Consider the following 20996-nt stretch of genomic DNA (forward strand, 5'->3'; position numbering starts at 1 on the left):
TTTGACAGTTTTGAACTACATTTTGATAAAAACTGATCTTGATTTTAACCGAAGTATGTGAGATAAACTACAATTTCTGAGTGGAAATCAACTAATGGGCATTAATTAATGATTCACATTTGAAACATGGCAAAAATAGCGTATCTTTCTGGCTTTTTTTGCAGAATATGAGGCTTATGTTGTCTTGAAAAACAAGCTGGAAGTTGGGAACTAAAAAAAAAAACAAAGAAAGCCATTAGAGCTCAAGAAGTCTTGTCTTAAAAGTCCAACTTCCAGGTCATTGCTATATTTCATAGGCCTAGCAGAATATGCAACAGCATGTTGCATCAGCAAAGGCTGAAAGAAACACACCACATAAACCCTGTGGCTTTCAGAAACATTTTGTGTAGCACTTGAATATCCTAGTATTTATACAGAATGAATAAACAATGAAATATGCTCTGGAATTTTAATAAGTAAAAATCCCCCCAGCATGAACTTAAAAGTTTGAGGAATGTAATTTTTAATTTCTGAACTAATATTTGCCTTACTGTAATGCAGAGTCAACAGATACTGTTTTTTGGTTGTTAATAGAGTGTGTCTAACCACAGGGTAAGTGCTGTTCAAATAGATATAAAACAGTTTTGCATGTCCAGCAGTCTTTAAAAAAATTTGCACAGTATCACCTCTGGACATATATGTGGTTCTGCCTAATGTCCCAACTGCCTCAGGGGGGCTAAGTAATAACAGAGAACATCCTGAAACAACACATATCCTTCCTGTTAGGTTACACTGAAATAACATTACAGACTGTTGTGTGGTATTTTTTTTTCTGTTTTTTGTTTCTTGGTTGTTTGTTTGTTTGTTTGTTTGTTTTTTTCTCCAGGCTATTATTTCTATTATTTTCAGCCTTCAGGCCCTTTTGGAAACACCTCCTGATGTGTATGAAACAATTTTGGCTAAAATATCAATGCCAATAGCAAAGAGATTTGATCAACTGCATGTACCATAGATCTACAGCAAATCACAGCTGTAGTAATTTACCACCAGAACAATTACACTATTAACTACTAAGTGAACATGACTGGACAGAGGGGAATGCAGCTTGCCTTCACAGGATGATGGAGAGAGATGCCACAACCAGCTCAAACTTACTTTCACATAGCTGCACTTCTGACAGTCAGCTCTCCCTTTTCCTCACCCCTTATCTCCAGTTTTTTTCTCCAGACAGAACAGTAGCTACTATTTCAGATTGGACAAAGAGGAGACAGATATTTATTTTAATCCCTGAAAGGACTGTTCAATATAAAGAGGAGAGAAAAGGACCGATTTTTTTTTTTTTTTTTTGAGAAGGAGCCTGAACTCATTCTACCCTTTTCTGAACAACAGTTTTCTATTAAGTAGAATTAAGTAGAATTTCCATTTGTTTCGAGGCTTCATTACATGCCCTATATTTAGAGAAACCAAAGTGATCCGTTAAGTCAGTACAACTTCTAAGAATATTTGCTTCTTCTCAAATTTAAAGGATTGTGTGTGACAGAATGAAACAGAGCTCACAACCATGGGACTTATTTTTGGTTTTCAATTTATTATTTTACTTTTTGTCTACCATAGACTCATTGAATTTCATCTGCTATAATTTCCTCTTTCCATGCTTCCCAACCCCATTTAAAAATTTACTATTATGAATTTTATTTTGTCCAGTTTTATTGTTTCTTTTGTGATTTGCATTCATTCTCTTTGTTCCCCTTGTTATGGTCACTTCCATTCTGCTTTCTCATCTTTCAAATTTCCTTTTTAGTGTCCTTTAGTATCCTTTTAGGTATCACTTTCACTTCCTCTCAGTGTTCATGTGTCTAATCTATAATCCCCTTTTATCTCCTCTATTTTTAATTCTCTTTACTAAGAGTATGATTGCATTTCACGTGCCCCAGCCTGTTCTCCTTTCTCTTCTCCCTCATCTCAGTACTTTCACTCTCATATTTATTTGTCCAGTGTTCCTTCCTCATTTGTCTAAATCCACCTAGTGATGTATCTGCCATCCTGCCAGATGTGGCATTGACAAATATGTGGACTTGACACCTGGACCGTATGTTCATTTAATATTGGACTGTTCCTAAAATACTCTGCAAATAAAAACAAAGATAGTAACAGGTAAAAAATGATGAAAAATTTGTGGTATCTTATTTTGATTTTTATACCTGTTTTTGCAAGAGGACAAATTTTAGAGTCCTCAGAATAGGCAAGACATTGGAGCAATCTATGTAAGACTAAATACTGGGATTTGTGAGCTTCACAAGCCCATAGCAACCCACTTGGTTACTTTCTACAGGATGGCAATATATTGTTCAAAGCTGACATTTCAAGTCACATCCACAAGAACCTTTATGGATTGCAGTTAAAACTTAACCTATCTGTCCTAGCAGTGAACTGTTTACTAGGCCAGCAGTACAGGACCCAACTGGTTTCACTCTTCTTGAAATATCAGCTGTAGGTAACAGCCTAGAAGACTCAGGAGCAACTATAGTTTCAGTAATTTTCACAGTGTGTCTAGTCTTCCTTGGTACTTTTCTTGGTTCCCTTTGGATGTGAATATGTGAATACCACATACTGTAGTCAGCGCTTCAGAAAGTTACCACAATAACATAACCAGCTTCTACTACCTCAAATTTCATATTGAGGAGCCTTTCCTTTTCATATTTTGCATATTTTTCAATATATTTGACACTATATAATCTCAGAAAATGATCCCTTGCTCACCTGTTCTAGAAAACTACAACAGCTGAAATACAGAACAGTACAAATTTTGCTAAAAAGGATAATAATTTCTGATTCTTAGTTTTACATCTGTGTCCTGATTTTTGTAGTGAATTCAATAAATCTAAAACATCCAAATATTACAGAGCTTAAATTACCTGTGTTGGTTCATTTGTACATCAATCGTATGAAACCGCATATGTTTTCCATAAACTTATCTATTGAAAGTCAAGTCCATGCGAGGAATTTATGAACCCACTTGCACTCAATCAACTGCGTATTTATCTGTGTTCAAGAACACTTCTTAAGAGCATGCTCTTTCTCAGCCCTTTCTGCGGTATATTTGTCACCAGTGCCTGATCCACCAACATCATGATGCTTTTGATGAAAAGCCCCAAGTTTCCAATCTCTAACAAAATCTGAAATGAATCAAGGTTCAAACACTTATGAGTTTTATGCATATTTCACAGAACTTAAACTTGCAGCCATCTTCCTCTCCTAAAAAGAAGTCTGTACCTACATCTTTCTAGCTATGTAGTTATGAAAACGCATCTAGGGTTGCACAGAATATGAAGGAAAAATCTGAAGCAAATGACGATGGTGCAATGGTCAGAGAAGATGCCAGTGATGACAGTTGAACGTCCCTTTGCCGTCCCAGCCCCCTTCATATATTCTCAGGCATAGGATGACAAAGGGAAGTCCACGGGTCACATGAACAGATACTGTTGACATATTACACTGTCCAAATTGCCTTCTCTACCCAATCATTCTACTTAATCAATTCCTTACTTGGAGGTAATTCCTTTCTTGTAGGCCTACCAAAACTCAACTATATCCACTAACACTATAAAGAAGAAAGATTAAATACAAGGAACAAAGGAACCAATGCCTGTGGTCTGTCTGTTTTCAAAAAGCATACTGTAGAGGCAGAGCAAACCTTCAGCACCAAACAGCACGTTTAAATTAAGAACATTGCAGATTGATAGTGAACAGTAATATTCCACATGAAATCCTACATGGTCTAGGACATAATTCTTCCAGGTGTGTACTTATCAAAAGAAGAGTAAGAATATCACAAGGTGGAGCTTCACAGCCTAAGGTAATCTTTGTAAGAAACACCAGCATACTTTGGTGCGTGGAACTGACTGAGCAATGCAGAGTGATTCTTGGGCAAAATACAGAGGTTTGTTTAGTTTTGTTTGTTACGCTATGCTATGCTACACTATGCACCACGTTCATATTCTGATTCTGCTGATAGATGATTATACATGTCCTTCTAAAGAAAAACTTAAAACATTTCTAATTAATTCACAATCTTTTTAATTCAAATTAAAAACTTTTGTAAAGGCTACACATGATCATCTCAAGTAAAAAACCAATTTCTGTCTTTGTCTTTCTCCACTGCTCCAGTAAGATTATTCATATGAAGGAAAGTAGACATTTATGATGGGAGTGATAGCAATCATATTGTAAGCTTTTTAAGTATTTGAGAATAATTCAGTTAGAACAGTTCAGTTAGTAGCAACAACTACACAGGACAAGGGGTAATGGGTTAAAACTTAAACAGGGGAAGTTTAGGTTAGATATAAGAAGGAAATTCTTTCCTGTTAGGGTGGTGAGGCACTGGAATAGGTTGCCCAGGGAGGTTGTGAATGCTCCATCCCTGGCAGTATTCAAGACCAGGCTGGACGAGGCCTTGGGTGATATGATTTAGTGTAAGGTGTCCCTGCCCAAGGCAGAGGGTTTGGAACTAGATGATCTTAAGGTCCTTTCCAACCCTAACTATTCTATGATTCTATGATTCGATACCACATGAACTTAATGCAAGCAGGAGGAAAGGAAAAAGGAAAGGAAGGGAAGGGAAAGGAAGGGAAGGGAAGGGAAGGGAAGGGAAGGGAAGGGAAGGGAAGGGAAGGGAAGGGAAGGGAAGGGAAGGGAAGGGAAGGGAAGGGAAGGGAAGGGAAAGGAAGGGAAGGGAAGGGGAAGGGGAAAGGAAGGGAAGGGGAAGGGAAAGGAAGGGAAGAGGAAGGGGAGGGAAGGGGAAAGGGAAGGGAAGGGAGGGCAAGGAAGGGCAAGGCAAGGCAAGGGAAAAGCTTGTTCTGCATGAACTTCGAATGTTTCCTTTTGATATTGAAATAGTTTTAGAAAAGTTCATCTTACTTTCAGCATTTCTAACTACAAAATGATGCAATTCAAAACCATGAATTTGAGACATCTTGTGGCTTACTGTGAGGTTGCTGGTGTGTGTTAAAATAGTCTTCACTTGTGAAAATAAAGAAGACCTGCCTTGGACATTGAACCATCAAACTGACCTCTAGCTAAATGCACAATGGAGTTACTTTGTCCTGAGCCTGCCGACTCAGACTGAGCCACAAATACAACTGTACCCTCTGTTTCCCTGGAAAGCATTTTTTAATTCCTGAATATTTGCTGTGGACAAAATAAGAGCTATGGGAGCTGTAAAAGCTGAAAAGATAGAGTGGAATCAGAATATCAATGAAATCTATGCTCTAGTCTACACAGGGGGGCATAAGGCAAGCTTTTTATCATTATCATTTAATAGTACACTCATTCAGGAAATTAGACACTGCTGAATGACAGAGAGTGATGCCATATTAGGAACAAAACTAGCTGAGTCTTTCAGAATTATCTGGCATATCTAATGACCTGATTTAATCTTAAATTTTATAAAAGAGACTGCCACTGTCCTAATCTATTTGAAGGGAATACAGTTTTGTTTGTCTTTAATATGCGAGCACAAGATTGAAATTTTCCTTTGTGAATAGTGTGTGATCCCTAATATTCAGAAGAGAGAACTGCACTGGAGAAAGACAGCTGAAGCAAAGGAATGTAAATAAGACAAAATGACAAGCCTACCATGTAAAAGTCAGGCAGGCTTAAAAATAAGAATAAAATCTGCTTTCAGCACTATTGTCCAGGGATAGGGGGTGAAATAAGAAGTTACCAACTGTTTATTTGGTTTTCTTGCCCTCTGCTCCTTTGTTTGGTGATTACCTAAAAACTGTACCTTTTCCCAGCTCTCCAGCAAACAAAAGTCTGATGCTGTCAGTATTCTTCCCCACCCCATATGCTTACTACTGGAAAATGGGAATGACACACATACATGGTTGCACACACTCCTGTCTGGATGAAGATGCCCTTATGGCAGTGACTCTGTATAGAGAGGGTGAAGGATCTCCATTGCTCTGATAGAAAAGAGGGTAAGCAAAGGCACCTGAAAGTGACCATCTGTTTGGCTGACCCAACACGACATGTGGTAACTACTCTCATCCATATGGTCACCTTTCTATTAACTATAGGCCGACCAGGACTCAGTCACCTTCTTATAAAACAAAGGAAAACAAAATGTGGCAGACACATTCCGGATGTAACTGAACCAAGACATACAAATCTTACCAGCAACCCTGCCTCTTAACAGCTCTCTCACATAAGTATTTTGAAGAAGTGTTTTGAGACCAAAGTGGTTTTAGTTTATAAGAGAGTGAGATTTTGAAGGAAGAGGTTAAATGAAGATAGAGTGCCTCAGAGAAAAGGGAAGAGAGAAGGAAAACAGATACTGCTGGCAGGTGAGGAGAGAATGATGCAGACAGAAACCAGAAAAGAGAAATCGTTCATTTTTTTGTAGGTGTTTGCAGAGGACAGGCAAGAATTTGACTTGAATCATCAAAGTTTGAAGGTTTATCCATCAACTGCTTTCCAGCAGATAAGCCTCTTGTCCAAAACTGAATTATGCTAAATCTCTCTAAAGAAATTTATTTTTTAAAATTAAGATTTCTCCAATAAAATGTTGTGCTGTAAACTACAAAATCTCACATATTTCCTATAAATGTTCTCAAAATGATTATTATTTCTGACACGGCTTCCTACAGTTTGAGTACTTCATGTATGCCATTTTAAAATGTGAATTTTTGTTGCTGGTCAACCTAGGATTAGATCATACTATCTCAAACTGCAGGATTTTATATAACTCTACGCACTTCAACCACCTCTCATCCAATATGCAAAGTACCATAAAAAGCTCTTCCTTCCTTTTTGCCACCCTTTTTTCTACCTTTACTAATTCCACTCTTTACAAAATGTAGGGAACAGAACTGTATAATGTTTTAGGGAGTTGGGGGTAGCAAAGACCTAAGCTAAACCTGAAGAGCCTTGACAAACATTGTTTGAAACTTATTGGAAACAAAATCAGCTATTTGTGCTGTGCCCAGATTCTAAAATAAAATTTTACTATCTTTGTTGAGCACTATTTGCTTTTATTAGCTCATGCTCACCACTTTAGACAGTAGAACTACTTCCCAAAATACACAGACCTTATTGCTTATTTAAACTCATAGTGTCTTTGATATAACTGCAATAGAAGAATACAAATAGAGTGTTACTCACTTGTATTTATCTTCTGAAGTGAAATGTGCTTTTCCAGCTGTCTACGAAGTTTCACCTCGGCTCCATATTTACCAGTAGTCCCATTGTCAGCCAAAATAAAATGAGAATGCATACTGTTGAGCACTGTCAACTTACTCATGGGATTGGACATCGTCTGGTATGGCCGGACCACCTGCATTTTAGAGCCAGAGGAGAAAAAAATGTAATAAAGAGAAAAGACTCTCTGTACTAAACCAATTATGAGCTGCCAGCTGACAAGATGATACAAAAGAAAAAAAAAAAAATTGCTTTAAGTACTACACTCAAGCTCGGCTGTCTTCTACGTGTAAAGTAGAAAATAACCTTAGTATTTAGACCAGTGTGGCCACATCCTGTAAACACTGGCCTTTTAGATGCAGACACTATTTAAAGGGTTTTCCATAGTAATCTGTTTCAGTACCATCGATGACCACTGTTCCAGTGTCAAGTCAGGCTAACAGTCAGTCCTCCAAAGGTCTAACTACACACACATTGTACATCCTGTCTTCCAGTAGTGTTGCCATAAATCCTCACCTCATCTGACTGAAATCTTTGATTCTTCCTTTGCAAACCCTACCATGCACAATGTCCCGTTCTAGCCCATTCAGAGCCATCAACACAGGAGGTCCTTTGCATACACATCAACAGAGGTGTCTTGGAAGCTCTTGGAGAGATGTACACGCAATATTACGCCACATTTTCAATTTCCTTGTAAAAAACTATTGGCTCATTTAAGAATGGTATAGTATAAAGGCAGTTGCTGGCATTCACAACAGCTTTAGAAAGTTTCATTCAATAGAAAATTTGCTACACTTCCTTTAATTTGTTTTCATCATGAGAAACTCTTCTACTGGCAGTACCTTGTTGCCTCTAGACAGGCAAAATAATAGCACTGCATCTCATTTGGCTGTTAGCTGTTATAGTGGGTATCCCATGACATAAGAAAGACTAACTGCATTGTTGTCGCAAAAGCACTGGTGCCATGTCGAGGGATCCTGGTTGATTATTCAAAGACATTTGCTAGAAATGCATTGTTTATGTATGGCTTGTCTTTTCAGAACGGCATAACTCCTGAGGATTTGTAAAATAAAGTCCCAGCTGAGGACCAAGAGGCAGATGGCCAACAGCAAGGCAGTGCACTCCACTGTGAGAACAGGTGATAGCCTTGGCTGAAGTTTCTTTTATCCTGTTTCTTTTGGTGCCCCATTCATAAAACATTTATTTTGCAGGCATATATAGCTTAGCAAATATCAATATGTAGCTGGAATATGTTCATTAACTAGCTTCTGAAGATACAGAAATCATGTGTCCCATGCCACAGTCAGAAAGAAAAAACAGGCTCTTTCACACACACCTAAAAAACAAAAATCAAACTAAAACAGTTACAGATTTTTTGAACTAGTACCTGCCTCATCTCTCAATAATGTAATGGGCAGAGCTCAGCATGATCTAATAGAAGAGGAATTACTTGAGTTGCTCATTCATTGTATGATTACAAGCTGCTGTGTATGCAATCCTATTGACAGCTTCTGGTTTGTGCCCAAGAGCCACAGCTCAAAACTTCGCAATGGTGACAGCTTGATCTGCAATTCTTGGGTGCTGCAGCACCAACGACTCCACACACTGACTTAGAAAAGCTGCTGCAGGGCAGACTAGAAGGCTATGCTTTGGCTCTGTGTCTGCTGTTTAGCTACAAGGTGAATCTTAAATGCTATAGATGTGAAATGAAAATACAATCATTTTCAATTGAACTGTTCACAGCATGCACAATTCAACAGCTGAAATACATTTTTTTAAATAACAAATTTCACAAACCACACTGTCAGACTGTTTTCCTGATTAAAGGATAAGCAAAATCTTCAGGAAAGCAAGAAAATACCAGGCTTTGATGCTGTTTCCTTGAGGTGAATGGCTTTTCCACAACACTCAGCAGATTTTCAATTTATCACTCTTGCAGTTCCCATTCCTTTGTTCTTTTCAATCCCTTACAATTTACAGGTAAGTTTAAAGGTTGGGAAAACTTTGACTTTAATGTGCTCTCATCCTCCTTCTGCATTGACAAGAAGGAATAATGTCCCCTGGCATGCTTCTCTGCAGAGTTGAAAGGCAGCATTTGTGTTCAAGACAACCCCTCTAAATATAGGTTAATGAATGTGACAGCAGCCATGCTTTGAAGCAGGGAAGCTGTTGTTCAAATTAAGCCTTCTTCACAGCCTTACTGTTCTGGGGTACACCAGAGAATAGAGTAGTTCTTAGTTTAATTTAGAGGATCCTGGAAGCATGATGGTCCAAATTCCCTGTGTATGCTACAAATATGCTAGTCCTCAGCTTTGCCCCAGGCATGCTTCCTACCTTGTAGCTTGCAATGAGATAGCTGAATTTCTTTTCATCTCAGCTTTCCTTATTGTAATTATTTCCTGACCCAGCCTGCAAGGGGACACTGAAATTTTGACACTGATAAAAGGTAAAGCAAAACAAACCTGTGAACTATTTATAATTATTTGTAATATTTTCTTTTCTTTTTTTTTTTTTTTTCCCAGCAATTTGATTTGTTTTTAAAGAATAACATCTTTCTGGAAGGAATTGAAAAGTAGCTACCAAAATCAAGTCAAAATTGGTAACAGCAAATCCAGTGACAATAATATATATGTGTACACATGTCGGCTCTTCCTATCATTGTGAAGCAGAATTCACCAAGCGTTGGATTGTTCATCCACTAATAGGGAATGTGAGGTGAGATTAGACTGTCGTGAGAAAGGTTAGTTTTACCCCACTGATGCTCTGTTGCTGCAATAGTAATCCTGCTCAGTACGAGAGGAACCGCAATTTCAGACCCCTGGTGCGTGCGCTTGGCTGAGGAGCCACTGGCGCGAGGCTGCCATCCGCGGGCTTATGACTGAACGCCTCTAAGAACCCGCCTAGACACTTGTTGTGCTATTGCATCATTGGTTGCTTGTGATTGACCCAGGAGATGACAGTCTTGTTCATAATGCGTGGGTGAAGGTCTTCCCGAATTCGTTAGCAAAGACAGGCCTTCCTCACAGGAGAAGGAAAACTCCTATCTTCACACCCGGGCTGATGGAGCTCATCTAGCCTTGTATGGTCTTCCATTAAAGAGAAGGTCACTCTTACAAAACCTACGACCTGTGGACTTCACTGTCACCGTCCTAGCTAGCTAGGCCGTGGCAGTTAAACCTCAGGTGTAAAGGGTAGGGCCAGTTCTGTGCAAGCTGCGCTCCACCTAAAAAATCCACTCACTCTCACTTGTCTGTATGGACGGGACAGGGCCGAAATGGTAGGGGACAAGGTGCATGGGTAGCTGCAGATCCAACCTTGCATGCGGGCAGACCAGCACATGGGTAGCTCGAGATCGCTCAGGAGATGACAGTCCTGATTGGATACTCCCTGATTGCCTAAGCGCCCTTTTTTCCAACCAGATTTGTATATCCCATTTGCCCTTGGTCATCGTGCTTGTAGTAAGCGTGGTTAAAGCCCTTCCCAAATCTTTGCTCGTGAAGCCAAGCCATCAATATAATATTATATTATATATAAGTAATATATACTTAGTGATTACTTGAGGACTAAACAGACCCTGAAAAGAAAGATGTGCATGCTATAAAGACACCCAAAGTGCACTCTTTTAAAGGGAAGAATGGCTGTGTATGTTGGAAGAAACTTGTTTATAATCCAAGTTTTCTACAAGACTGAGCGAGCTATCTTACTTTCTCAGTTCTTCTATCAGAAAATTGGAAGTAAGGTAACTAACTACCTTTCCCTTGTGTGCTTTGTTTTTAAATTAGAATCTAAGTGTGTTGAGAGAAGCACTATTTTCTGCTATATTGCTTTTACAGTAGAGGAGTAAGATGGGTCTCTTTAGGGATCTTTAACCATCATAATATAACAAATGGCAGACAACAGTAATATTTTGCTTAGCTCAGCCAATTCTCTTTATGGCTCTGAGGAAAGCCCTTAGGATTCCCGAGGCCTGACTGATTCAGATGGACTGGGAAATGTAATAAAACTCCTCAGCTATGACTTCAAAATCTATACAGGCAAGACAAGGGCCGGTGCATTAGCAGAAGCACAGCTCTGCTGAGCATGCCTGACTTGCCACGAGGTGCAAGGAGGCAACATGCACTGGGTCATGTGAAACAGCAATAACTCCCCCCTCTTTTTCTCCCTCCCCAAATCCCACGACTAAGACAATTTTCTGTATATGCCTGATGCTGGAAGAGTTTGTTTTGACAACTCTTCACTTTTGATCATAACTTAACTAGACGTAGTGCATATAGGCATAAAGCCACACTGATGCTGGAGTTTGACAAGCCTTTTACTATTGGTTGACTTTTCCCCCCACCCTGCATAATCCTTTGTGGTCTTTGTTTCTTGCTTAATGATGATTCATTTTACATGCTTTGGTACTATTTATATTTCCCCTTCTTGGTTCATTTCACAGCATTGACCTCTAATGAGCCAGTCAATACAGTACACTTTGATTTTTAAAAAGCTTTCAAAAAGCTTCCTCACCAAATGTTTCTGAAGAAAATGCACACACAGGATAAGAGGGAAAGTCTTTTGAGGTATTAGTATCTGGGAAAAACTGAGGGGAAGGGAGAGAAAACATTAAGGAGGAAAAAATTAATTTTTGCAAAGACTGTTACTATGAAGATTTACTCACACAAGTAGTCTACCTCAAGCTGCATCACGTTCTGTTCAACAGAGTTGTAAGAGGTTCCACGTTAAGAAGAGTGTGAAAAGCTATGGACTATGAAGAGTTAAAAAAAGTCTTCATAAAGCAGCCTGAGTAGGCTATAAAATGGAAGTTGAAATTTAATATTGGTAAGCATAAAGCAGTATCATTATTATGTGCATTAAAGATGAATAAAACCAGAACTGCTTCAGCATTACATCATGCTATTGATCAATCATTTTATGAAAATAATTGGGGCCAGGAGGCTTGGTAGAAAAACTTCAATTTTGTCTATCACAGATACATTTCAGAACTATTTAGAGATGAACCTGTAATTGTAATCCTACTGATATAATTGTGGCTGCCTTAATGAAGACTATCCAAATTTGTTTTCTTTATGCATTTTTAAACTTTTGCCACTTTCTGTTTGATGATCAAGTTTGCCTTCAACTTCTTGGCTTCCTGTTAAATTGGAAGGATATTTAAAGGAAAAAGTGTCTTAATGTAACAAGAAACTGGGGGGGGGTGGGGGGGGTGGGGGTGTTCCATTTGGATGGAACAGCTGAGAAACTGTTTTCTTAATTAATTACTTTCTGTAAGAGAGCTCCTTTAACAGGTGGTGACTAGCTGTGAACAGAGGCTGCTAGTTTTTGAACACGTGGAACTAACTAATGGAGAAATTAAAAAGTCCCAAAATTCACAACTAATTTGATGTACTTTCTTGTCTTCTTTCTTCCTACAAAGCTTCCAGAACTCTATGCACAGTCAGTAAAGACTGCTTATTTGAAATTGATGTGTACATTATACTTAGGTAACAAGACACACCTCGTCTTTGCAGTTAGCTATTTCTGCTGGTCATTTCTTTGCACTGCATCTTAGATGAGTTTATTAGTGACTCAGAATTGCTGCTGCAAAGTCCTGTCTGTATATATTGGTAATCCTATTATACAAGCACTGGTGGTATTAAAAGTAGAAAACCCCATGGTAATACAATTCCCTCTAATGGCTGTACTTTAACAGTGAATTGCAGTGAATTCCAGTTGGATCAATTTCTTCATACTCATTGTAATTCCTTCTGACATAACTGATAATTGAATGTTCTTCCCCACCTGAGCTTGCTAATGGATCCAGAGAAGAATATTGTAGTGTAATGTAGACAAGAAAAACGTTCATTATGCAGAATGAAGCCTATGCCTCTTTTCCACTCAAGTTATCCCACTGGTTCTCAGGAAGATTGTTTGTGAATGAAGTAGAGGTGAGGGTTAAAAAACAGGGTTCATAGAAGCTTTAGGTAACATATAACCAGCATAAGTAAACTGCATATGTACTTAAAATAGGAGAGGTTAATCTTTCTGAGTGATCATATAGGTTTAAAAAAGAACACATTATGGTACTGTTTCAAAATGAATCAGACTTTAAGCTTTGCAATCAGTGTTTTCTTAGGCACTTTTCAGGGTCATAGCGTTCTAAGAAGGAAACTTCAATGTATTTTCAATGAACTTTTTAACAAACTTTCTTTATAATTTAGTTTTAATGACTGTACATTGTGGGATTTTTTACTGTTCCTGTGTCAAAATGGATATCAACCATAATGGAAAGCCTGTATATGTACTGATTTTTTGCTGCAGATTTAATTCTATGTGAGGGACGGAGAGGAGAGGAAAAACAGCTGGAAGACTTATATAGGGCTTACATCTTTGCCAATCAGATCCTCTTGATTTTCCACAATCCCCCAGGGAGCGATACCAATGGTGCAGATCTTCCCTCTAGATTTTGAGGCATGATCTTTCAGTGCATCTCCGACATGCCGAATGACTCCTGGGGAAGAAACAGCATAGAGCAAAAATCCATAATTATGACCTTTTTGTTCATTATGGTATGGATTTAGTACAGAATTCTTTTTTAGGAAACACCCGTGCATACACTTACAATTAAGGAAAGCCATGAATATACTCCTGTTGATTATTATTACTGTAACATTGTAAGTCTATTTTACCTAATCTAAAAAATATTAAATGAAGTAGAAAGAAAAAATTACACAGCTCTAGGGACAGGAATAGAAATGTTGACAGCTGACTGTAACTTGTTTATCTGCACTTGTCTTCACAAGTATATATGCACATGTAAGCATTTGCATCCTTCCCTAACACAGAAAGAAGCACAAGAATTACACCCTCCATCCATCCTGCAAAAAAGAAAAAAAAAAAAGTATGGCACATAAATGTTCCCTTCTGTCTGACTAAGGGATGTAAATGTGAAAACATCATTACACTACCCTGTGGTGAGCTAGTCTACCATTCTTTCCAAACAAAGTCACCTGACATAGCTTCCAGCAGGGTATTAGAAGCCGCCTGAGGATCAGCGAGAAAACAAAAATTAGCACAGAAAGAATGACTGTGCCAGCTCTTTTCCAAGTGCTTTCTGAGAATGCTTCTTGTATGCTTTAGGACAGCTTTGTCACTGTTTCAGTGGCATCTCTTTGCAGCAGACAAGTGTCATTCCCCTTTCTTTTTCATAAAATACTTTTTTTAGCTGTGTATCAATAACTATTTTTGTGATGTGGCTGCACTGAAACAAAACTGTGGATTGGCTGTGGATGTTATCTGTAACTCAGTTCTGTGTTTGCTTCTTGTTCGAAGTCCACACTTTCAAGATGACTAGATTGGACTTAACAACAGTCACACAATAGGTGTGTTTTCAGCTGTAGTTTTTCTGCACTGTAAATGAACCATGTAAGAAAACACAACTTACTCTTTAAGTCCAGGAGTCTAATTTCCTTCTTGTGGTGGAAAAGTAAGAAAAAAACCCCAACCAAACCTGTACCTGTAATCGAGTATGAATTAATCTACGATCCAGAAACCCAAAGGATTCAAAACAGAAAATCTCTCTTGACTATGAAAACATTCTGCAGCTTAGAATCATCAGCTTTCTGCCTGACATGAATATTCAGAACAATTTGTTTAAGTTACTGAACAGTCATGTATGCACCATTCCTATCAGATCACTGATTCTCAGTCCAACAGCAGTATTTCAGAATTTTTCAATTATACTTTTCCGTAACAGAAATCTGATTTAAAAATCCATCATCAACAAAAAAGCCTGTACTCAGAACGTTCCAATTTGTGTGATTTCACATAGAGATAAAACACTTAATTTTCACCTACACAGTTTGAAAACCTAGCCCCAGAGCAATAAACTGCTGTCCTCCAGAAATCAAAACCAGAAATGAAGTATCACTGGTGATGCAGAACTGCTTCTAGAACTTCATGTTTTTAAAATGACACTCAGCAACTTGAGCTTTATTGTTTTATTTAGGTAATTTTTGATTACAGGGAAAAAAATCCTTTTCAGCTGTAAATATGTGTACTTCCCTGGTTCATTTGTATTGTTTCGTCATTTGCAACTATGATGATATAAGAAATGGTATGAAGCAGATGTGCATTTGCCAAATGCATGTTACAGTCAGCCCTTGTTTAGAAGATTTCTGTAGTCTGACTTCCACAGTTCCTATGGTAATCCACTGCAATAAGCATACATTATCTACAGTTTTCTAATCTGCTTTTAACTTAGAATTTATATCTGCCATCTTCAGTACACTACTATGTCAACTAACATAACTATTAACATCACAGTATACAGGTCAACATTTAACCTGACTTTCTTGCTTGTTCTGCAGAGATGTGGGGGATATTCTACATATGTGACACTCCAGAAGCTATGCCTTTTTTCTGCTATTTATACTGGTACTGTGATAAAACTGAATATAGTTTTGTCATGGTTTAAGCCCAGCCGGTAAATCAAAACCACACAGCCATTCACTCACTTCCCCCTTTTTCCCCCCTGCTCCCAGGAGGATGGGGACGAGAATCAAAAGAATGTCATTCCCACAGGTTGAGATAAAAACAGTCCAATAACTAAAGTATAATACAAAACTACTACTACTACCATCAATAATAATAATGATAAGAGAAAAAACAAGGGGAGAGAATATAAAACTAAAAAGGGAAAAATACCCACAATAAACATAAATGATGCACAATACAGTTGCTCAACACCTGCTGCCTGATATCCAGCCTGACCCAAGAGTGATCTGGGCCTTCCTGGTAACCCACCCGGTTTATATACTGGGCATGATGTGCTGTGGTATGGAATACCCCTTTCACTAGTTTGGGTCTGGTGTCCTGTCTCTGCTTCCTTCCAGCTTCTTGTGCCCCTCCTCACCGGCAGCATGTGAGAGACTCAAAAGTCCTTGACCAGCGTGAGAGCTACTTAGCAACAGCTAAAACATCAGTGTGTTATCAGCGTTGTTCCCAGACTAAAGTCAAAACACAGCACTGCACCAGCTACTAGGAAGGAGAAAAATAACTGTTACAGCTGAACCAGGACAAGTGTTAAATTTGATGTGCTTTGGAAACTAAAAAGCCCAAGACTCCTATTAAGCATTCATATTCAAATATGTAGGACCTGCCTAAAATGCACTAAATATAATGTCTGATAGAGTGATTACAATATTTTCCATAGACAACAAGAAGATACAGTCTGTGCGATTAGTAAATTAATAAATTATAGCTTTGTTACTGCAGCAAATGAGAATAACGTAAGAATCTACTAATACCTGTCCCAGCTCAAAACTTTTTGCATTTATCTCTAGCAGAACTGTTTGACTTTCTCCTGAATCTGTCCTTCTTTCTGCCTCTTCCAGGGAGGGTAAATGGGAAGCCACTGCTCAACCTTTTCTATCTGGGGAACCATATTTTGCAACTTATTCCCAAAACCTTCATGCTTTCTCCCAGCAGAGCTGGGCCAGCTGCTATCTTGGGTCACTAGGACACCCACCTAGGATGTTACAGATGTTCTTTGAGTACAAATGGTGAAGTTATTGTTCCTGCTGCAGGGGCAATAGAAAAAAAAAATAAAATAGGTCAAGCTGTCTACAAGAAAGGGAAAAAAAAAAAAAAAGTGATACTTCACAATAAAGTTTTCTACCACATCCACAACACAGAATCTTTCTTCTTTTCATGTTTCAGATCATCTTGTAAGGTAAAATAGAGGTCTTTTCTGGATGAGTGTTTTTTCCATTTTATGTAATAAGAGTTCGACTTCAGTTTCTCATTAGTAGTTCCTCCCTGTAGCTTACTGTTGCAAAGTCTTCACTGGCAATATACTAATATAATTGCCTTACGGGAGGCTTTACTTTCAACTCTCCAGTGTGTTTTTCATGCTTTAGCAAACCTTTTATTCTCTGGCAGTTCTCAGGCTAGTACGAACTTGACATTTTTCTTGTTTGCACATAGTACAGCCAACACTAATACAATAAAATACAGAATGGCTTCTTAATCTCATCAGTCCTGATTTTTTTCTGTGACGAACTCCTAGAAGCCACACTGCTTTCATTTCAATGTTGCTGTTACCTGTGTTTACTCCTCCAGTGAATATCCACGCTCCGGTTGTCATAGCAGCCTTAATGAGGCCTTTTCCAAAGACTTGCTTGAGTTTTGGCTGAAGTTCAAAATTCTGAAGGCCCCCATGCACAGAGATGAGAAGTTTAGGGAGCTCAAGCTGCCACTCTTTGGTCATCAGATGCAGAAGAAGGTCAGGCTTTGTGTCAAAAGACACACGTACATACTGCAGGAATAAGGGCAGTAGTGAAAGAGAAAGAAAGAAAGAATGGTCATACACAATAACTCGACCCCCAAGCCCGACCAGGCTCCGACCGATACCTCCTCCAACCCTGCAGTCTCCCAGCCCTTCTGGCTAACTCCCAGTTACATCCTGGGCATGACGTGCTGTGGTATGGAATAGCTCTTTGGTCAGTTTGGGTCAGGTGTCCTGTCTCTGCTTCCTCCCAGCTTCCCCTCCTCCCTGGCAGAGCATGAGCCTCACAAAGTCCTTGGCCAAACCAAAACATCTCTATCAGCTCTGTTCCCGAGCCGAAAGTCAAAACACTGCACTGCACCAGCTACCAAGGAGGAGAAACATGACTGCTACTGCTGAACCCAGGACATTATCCACCCCTTATTCCATACCATTCACGTCATGCTCAGATCCCTCATTTTCAATATACCATCACTCTTATCTCGGTGCACTCTTATCTTAGTGCATGGACCAGTCCCTATAAAGCTGCTGTGTCCATCTGGTCCATGTCAGGCTCCATCTCTTGTAACAGTCTTCCAGAGCAGGAGAGACTGTGTGCAGTGTTCACATTCATGAATAACCTGGGCAATAGTGTCCATTGCTAAGTCCACCCCTCGATCATGAGTCCATCTCTGTGTTGCATCTCTGCTCTGATGGCCTGAAGTGCCATGGGCCCACCAGGCTCAAAATAATTCACTGTCCCCTTAAGCAGTTTCTGCAGCTTGTTGCTGGGGACTCCATACAGCTGCCTTCCATGTCCGACGCTTCCAAAGCACTGGAGGGGCCCAGTGGACTAGATACTTGCCCATACTGTCCCACACACCCTGCCACTCATGACTCTCCAGCCTTGGGGAAAACCTCTTGGTCCCCCTATATTGTCGTCTAATCCCAGACAAGACCCAAACCTGACTCTGCTTAACTTTTGAGATCAGACAAAATGGTTGTGGGTAGAACACAGTCTGTGTGTGTGCCAACATGCTGATCCCCATCACAATCAGCAGGCAGGTCCCAAGGATACCCAAAGGCCATTCAAAACCTCCAGAACTCTCAAACGATGCTGCTGTACTTGTCACTGGGGCTGGTGTAGCTGCTGTGCTTGCCGGCTCTCCCACCGCCGGCTTCTCTTTTCCTGAGTCCAGCTCTTCCTCCTCTGCCTTGCTGGGAAATGCTGCGTGGTCTCCTGCATCCTCCTGGGGCTCGGCAGGCGGCTTCCGGGGGATGCTCTCGGCCGTCGCAGGGCTGGGCTCCTCCGCGGGGCTCGGCTCTTCCGCGGGGCTCGGCTCCTCCGCGGGGCTCGGCTCTTCCGTGGGGCTCGGCTCCTCCGCCGCCTTCTCCCGCTGCTCGGCAGCCGCTTCCTTCTGCTCCTCGACCGCCCCGGCCTCCTCCACCGGCAGCCGTCCCCTCGCGGCCTCCGGCCCCGCTCCCGCCGCCGCTTGGTCCCCGGGGCCGCTCTCCCGGGCCGCTTCAGCAGCCGCCGGCTCCCGGGGCCGCTCCCCCTCGGCTCCCCGCAGCCTCACGAAGATGGAGAGTAGGGTGAGGGCCAGGGCGGTGAAGAGCAGCCGGACGGCCAGGTACAAGTCCACGGCCACGTCCGTCCCGCCCTGCTGCTGGAGCCCACCCGTATTACAAGCCATTGCCATAAAGCACAGTGAGACAAGAACCTTAGCCCAAGCCCCACACTTGATAAACACTATCACAGCAAATACCGGCTCTATGTAAGTTACAACATTCTGAAGCTGTGAGATCAAGAGAAACAACTCTGAGAGCCAATAAATCGTCATTGTGATGAGTGACTATTAATCCAGTCAGATCTGTCGTTATCTCAACCCTTCGTGCCCCATGTTGGGCGCCAAAAAGAAACTGTTGTGGTTTAAACCCAGTCAGGTAATTCGTTCACTCACTTTCCCCCCCCCCCCCGCTCTTGGAGGGATGGAGAGGAGAATTGAAAAGAATGCAACACCCACAGGTTGAGATAAGAACAGTTTAGTAACTAAGGTATAACACAAATCACTACTGCTACCACCAATGATAATAATGATAAAGGAAATAACAAGGGAAGAGAATACAACACCTCAGCACCAGCTGACCGATAACTCGACCCCCAAGCCCGACCAAGCTCCGACCGATACCTCCTCCAACCCTGCAGTCCCCCAGCCCTTCCGGCTCACTCCCAGTTACATCCTGGGCATGACGTGCTGTGGTACGGAATACCTCTTTGGTCAGTTTGGGTCAGGTGTCCTGTCTCTGCTTCCTCCTGGCTTCCCCTCCCCCCTGGCAGAGCATGAGGCTCACAAAGTCCTTGGCCAAACCAAAACATCCTTGTTATCAGCTCTGTTCCCGAGCTGAAAGTCAAAACACTGCACTACACCAGCTACCAAGAAGGGGAAAAAATGACTGCTACTGCTGAACCCAGGACACAAGTCAAACTCTCCAAAGGTAGGAAACAGCAGGAAAAAACCTGGTTGTTCAAGCACAGGTAAATTTAAACTGAGCAAGACTTCTGAACAGGTACTTGTCAGATGAATGACATAAGAGTGATTTGTATAGATTCATGAATCTGCCTAACAAGGTATAGGACCAGAAAGTGCTATGGAACACATTTACACATTTGCAGCTCTTGGCTTTATTCTGTACATCTGTAGCATTTTCTCCAAGGTAGATCACGCCCATCTGTGTGATCTCAAGGATAACAATCGTCTTCAAAATTGCTACAACATTAGCATGTCACATACACCTGTCTTCCTGACAAGCCTATCTGGGCTCTTTCTCCTGCTCTTTCTGTTGCTGACGTATGGTTTCACAAAGCCCGTGACAGATGATTTTTTTTTTTTTTATTTTAGTTACATAGCAGATATGGGCCATAAGAGGATAAAATTCTCTCTATAGATGTTAAGATCTGGAAGGACCCTTTTAATTGAACAAAATAGGTTACAGAAAGCCACTCGTCTGTCAAGCTTCTGATTGAACCAATGCATATAGGGTTACTTCAGCAGTCCTTCCCTTGATGGGTTGTGAGCACAGCCACCAGGCAGATAACACAGGCATCTTTGCTTTCAGCCAGAGAAATCCCTAGTTCCAGCTTATTTATTGTAACATGCCAGGTAGTTTAATATCCATGTATATTATGTAATCATTTTGTCCCTCTTTAACACCATCAGTATTTATTTCTTGCCAAGCGATTGTTATCTTTTAGTAAATCATATGACAGTAAAGTGGGCTCCTTTCTAGTTGAGTGAGAAATAAGGACCTGACTTTTCCAGAATTCCTGATAGGTTTCTTCCCAAGAATGGGCTGTTGCACTGTTAATAGGTGTTCTTAACATTTCTGGAAGCAGAAGCCTGTTTGGGCAAACAGTCACAGAGAAGCAAGGGGGGGCACAGCCAGACTGCAAGCTGAGCAAGAACTTGGAAATGCATATTCAATCCAGTGAATCAGTAATGTCCTCCGCAGCACCAAGGCAGCTTTATAACAGCTAATGGACAAAGAACATACAATATTCAGGTCTGGCAAGACC

The 20996-nt window shown here is 40.5% G+C and overlaps 1 protein-coding gene across 10 annotated transcripts in view; it reads right to left on the reverse strand.

Moving 5' to 3' along the window:
• TRPM3 (transient receptor potential cation channel subfamily M member 3) overlaps nt 1–20996 on the reverse strand; it is a 409666-nt gene that overhangs the window by 104653 nt on the left and 284017 nt on the right. For all 10 annotated transcript variants that reach the window (XM_057402153.1, XM_057402147.1, XM_057402146.1 and 7 more), the window contains exons 4-6: nt 17260–17473; nt 13542–13666; nt 7141–7312 (exon numbers count right to left, since the gene is read on the reverse strand). In XM_057402153.1, the coding sequence (XP_057258136.1) occupies nt 7141–7312; nt 13542–13666; nt 17260–17473 (511 nt within the window). The remainder of the gene's footprint in view (nt 1–7140; nt 7313–13541; nt 13667–17259; nt 17474–20996) is intronic.

Source organism: Pezoporus wallicus, unplaced genomic scaffold (assembly GCF_028554395.1).
Source record: "Pezoporus wallicus isolate ANWC-B61680 ecotype Strahan unplaced genomic scaffold, APGP_CSIRO_Pwel_v1 contig_6275, whole genome shotgun sequence".
In the NCBI taxonomy this organism is placed as follows: Eukaryota; Metazoa; Chordata; class Aves; order Psittaciformes; family Psittacidae; genus Pezoporus; species Pezoporus wallicus.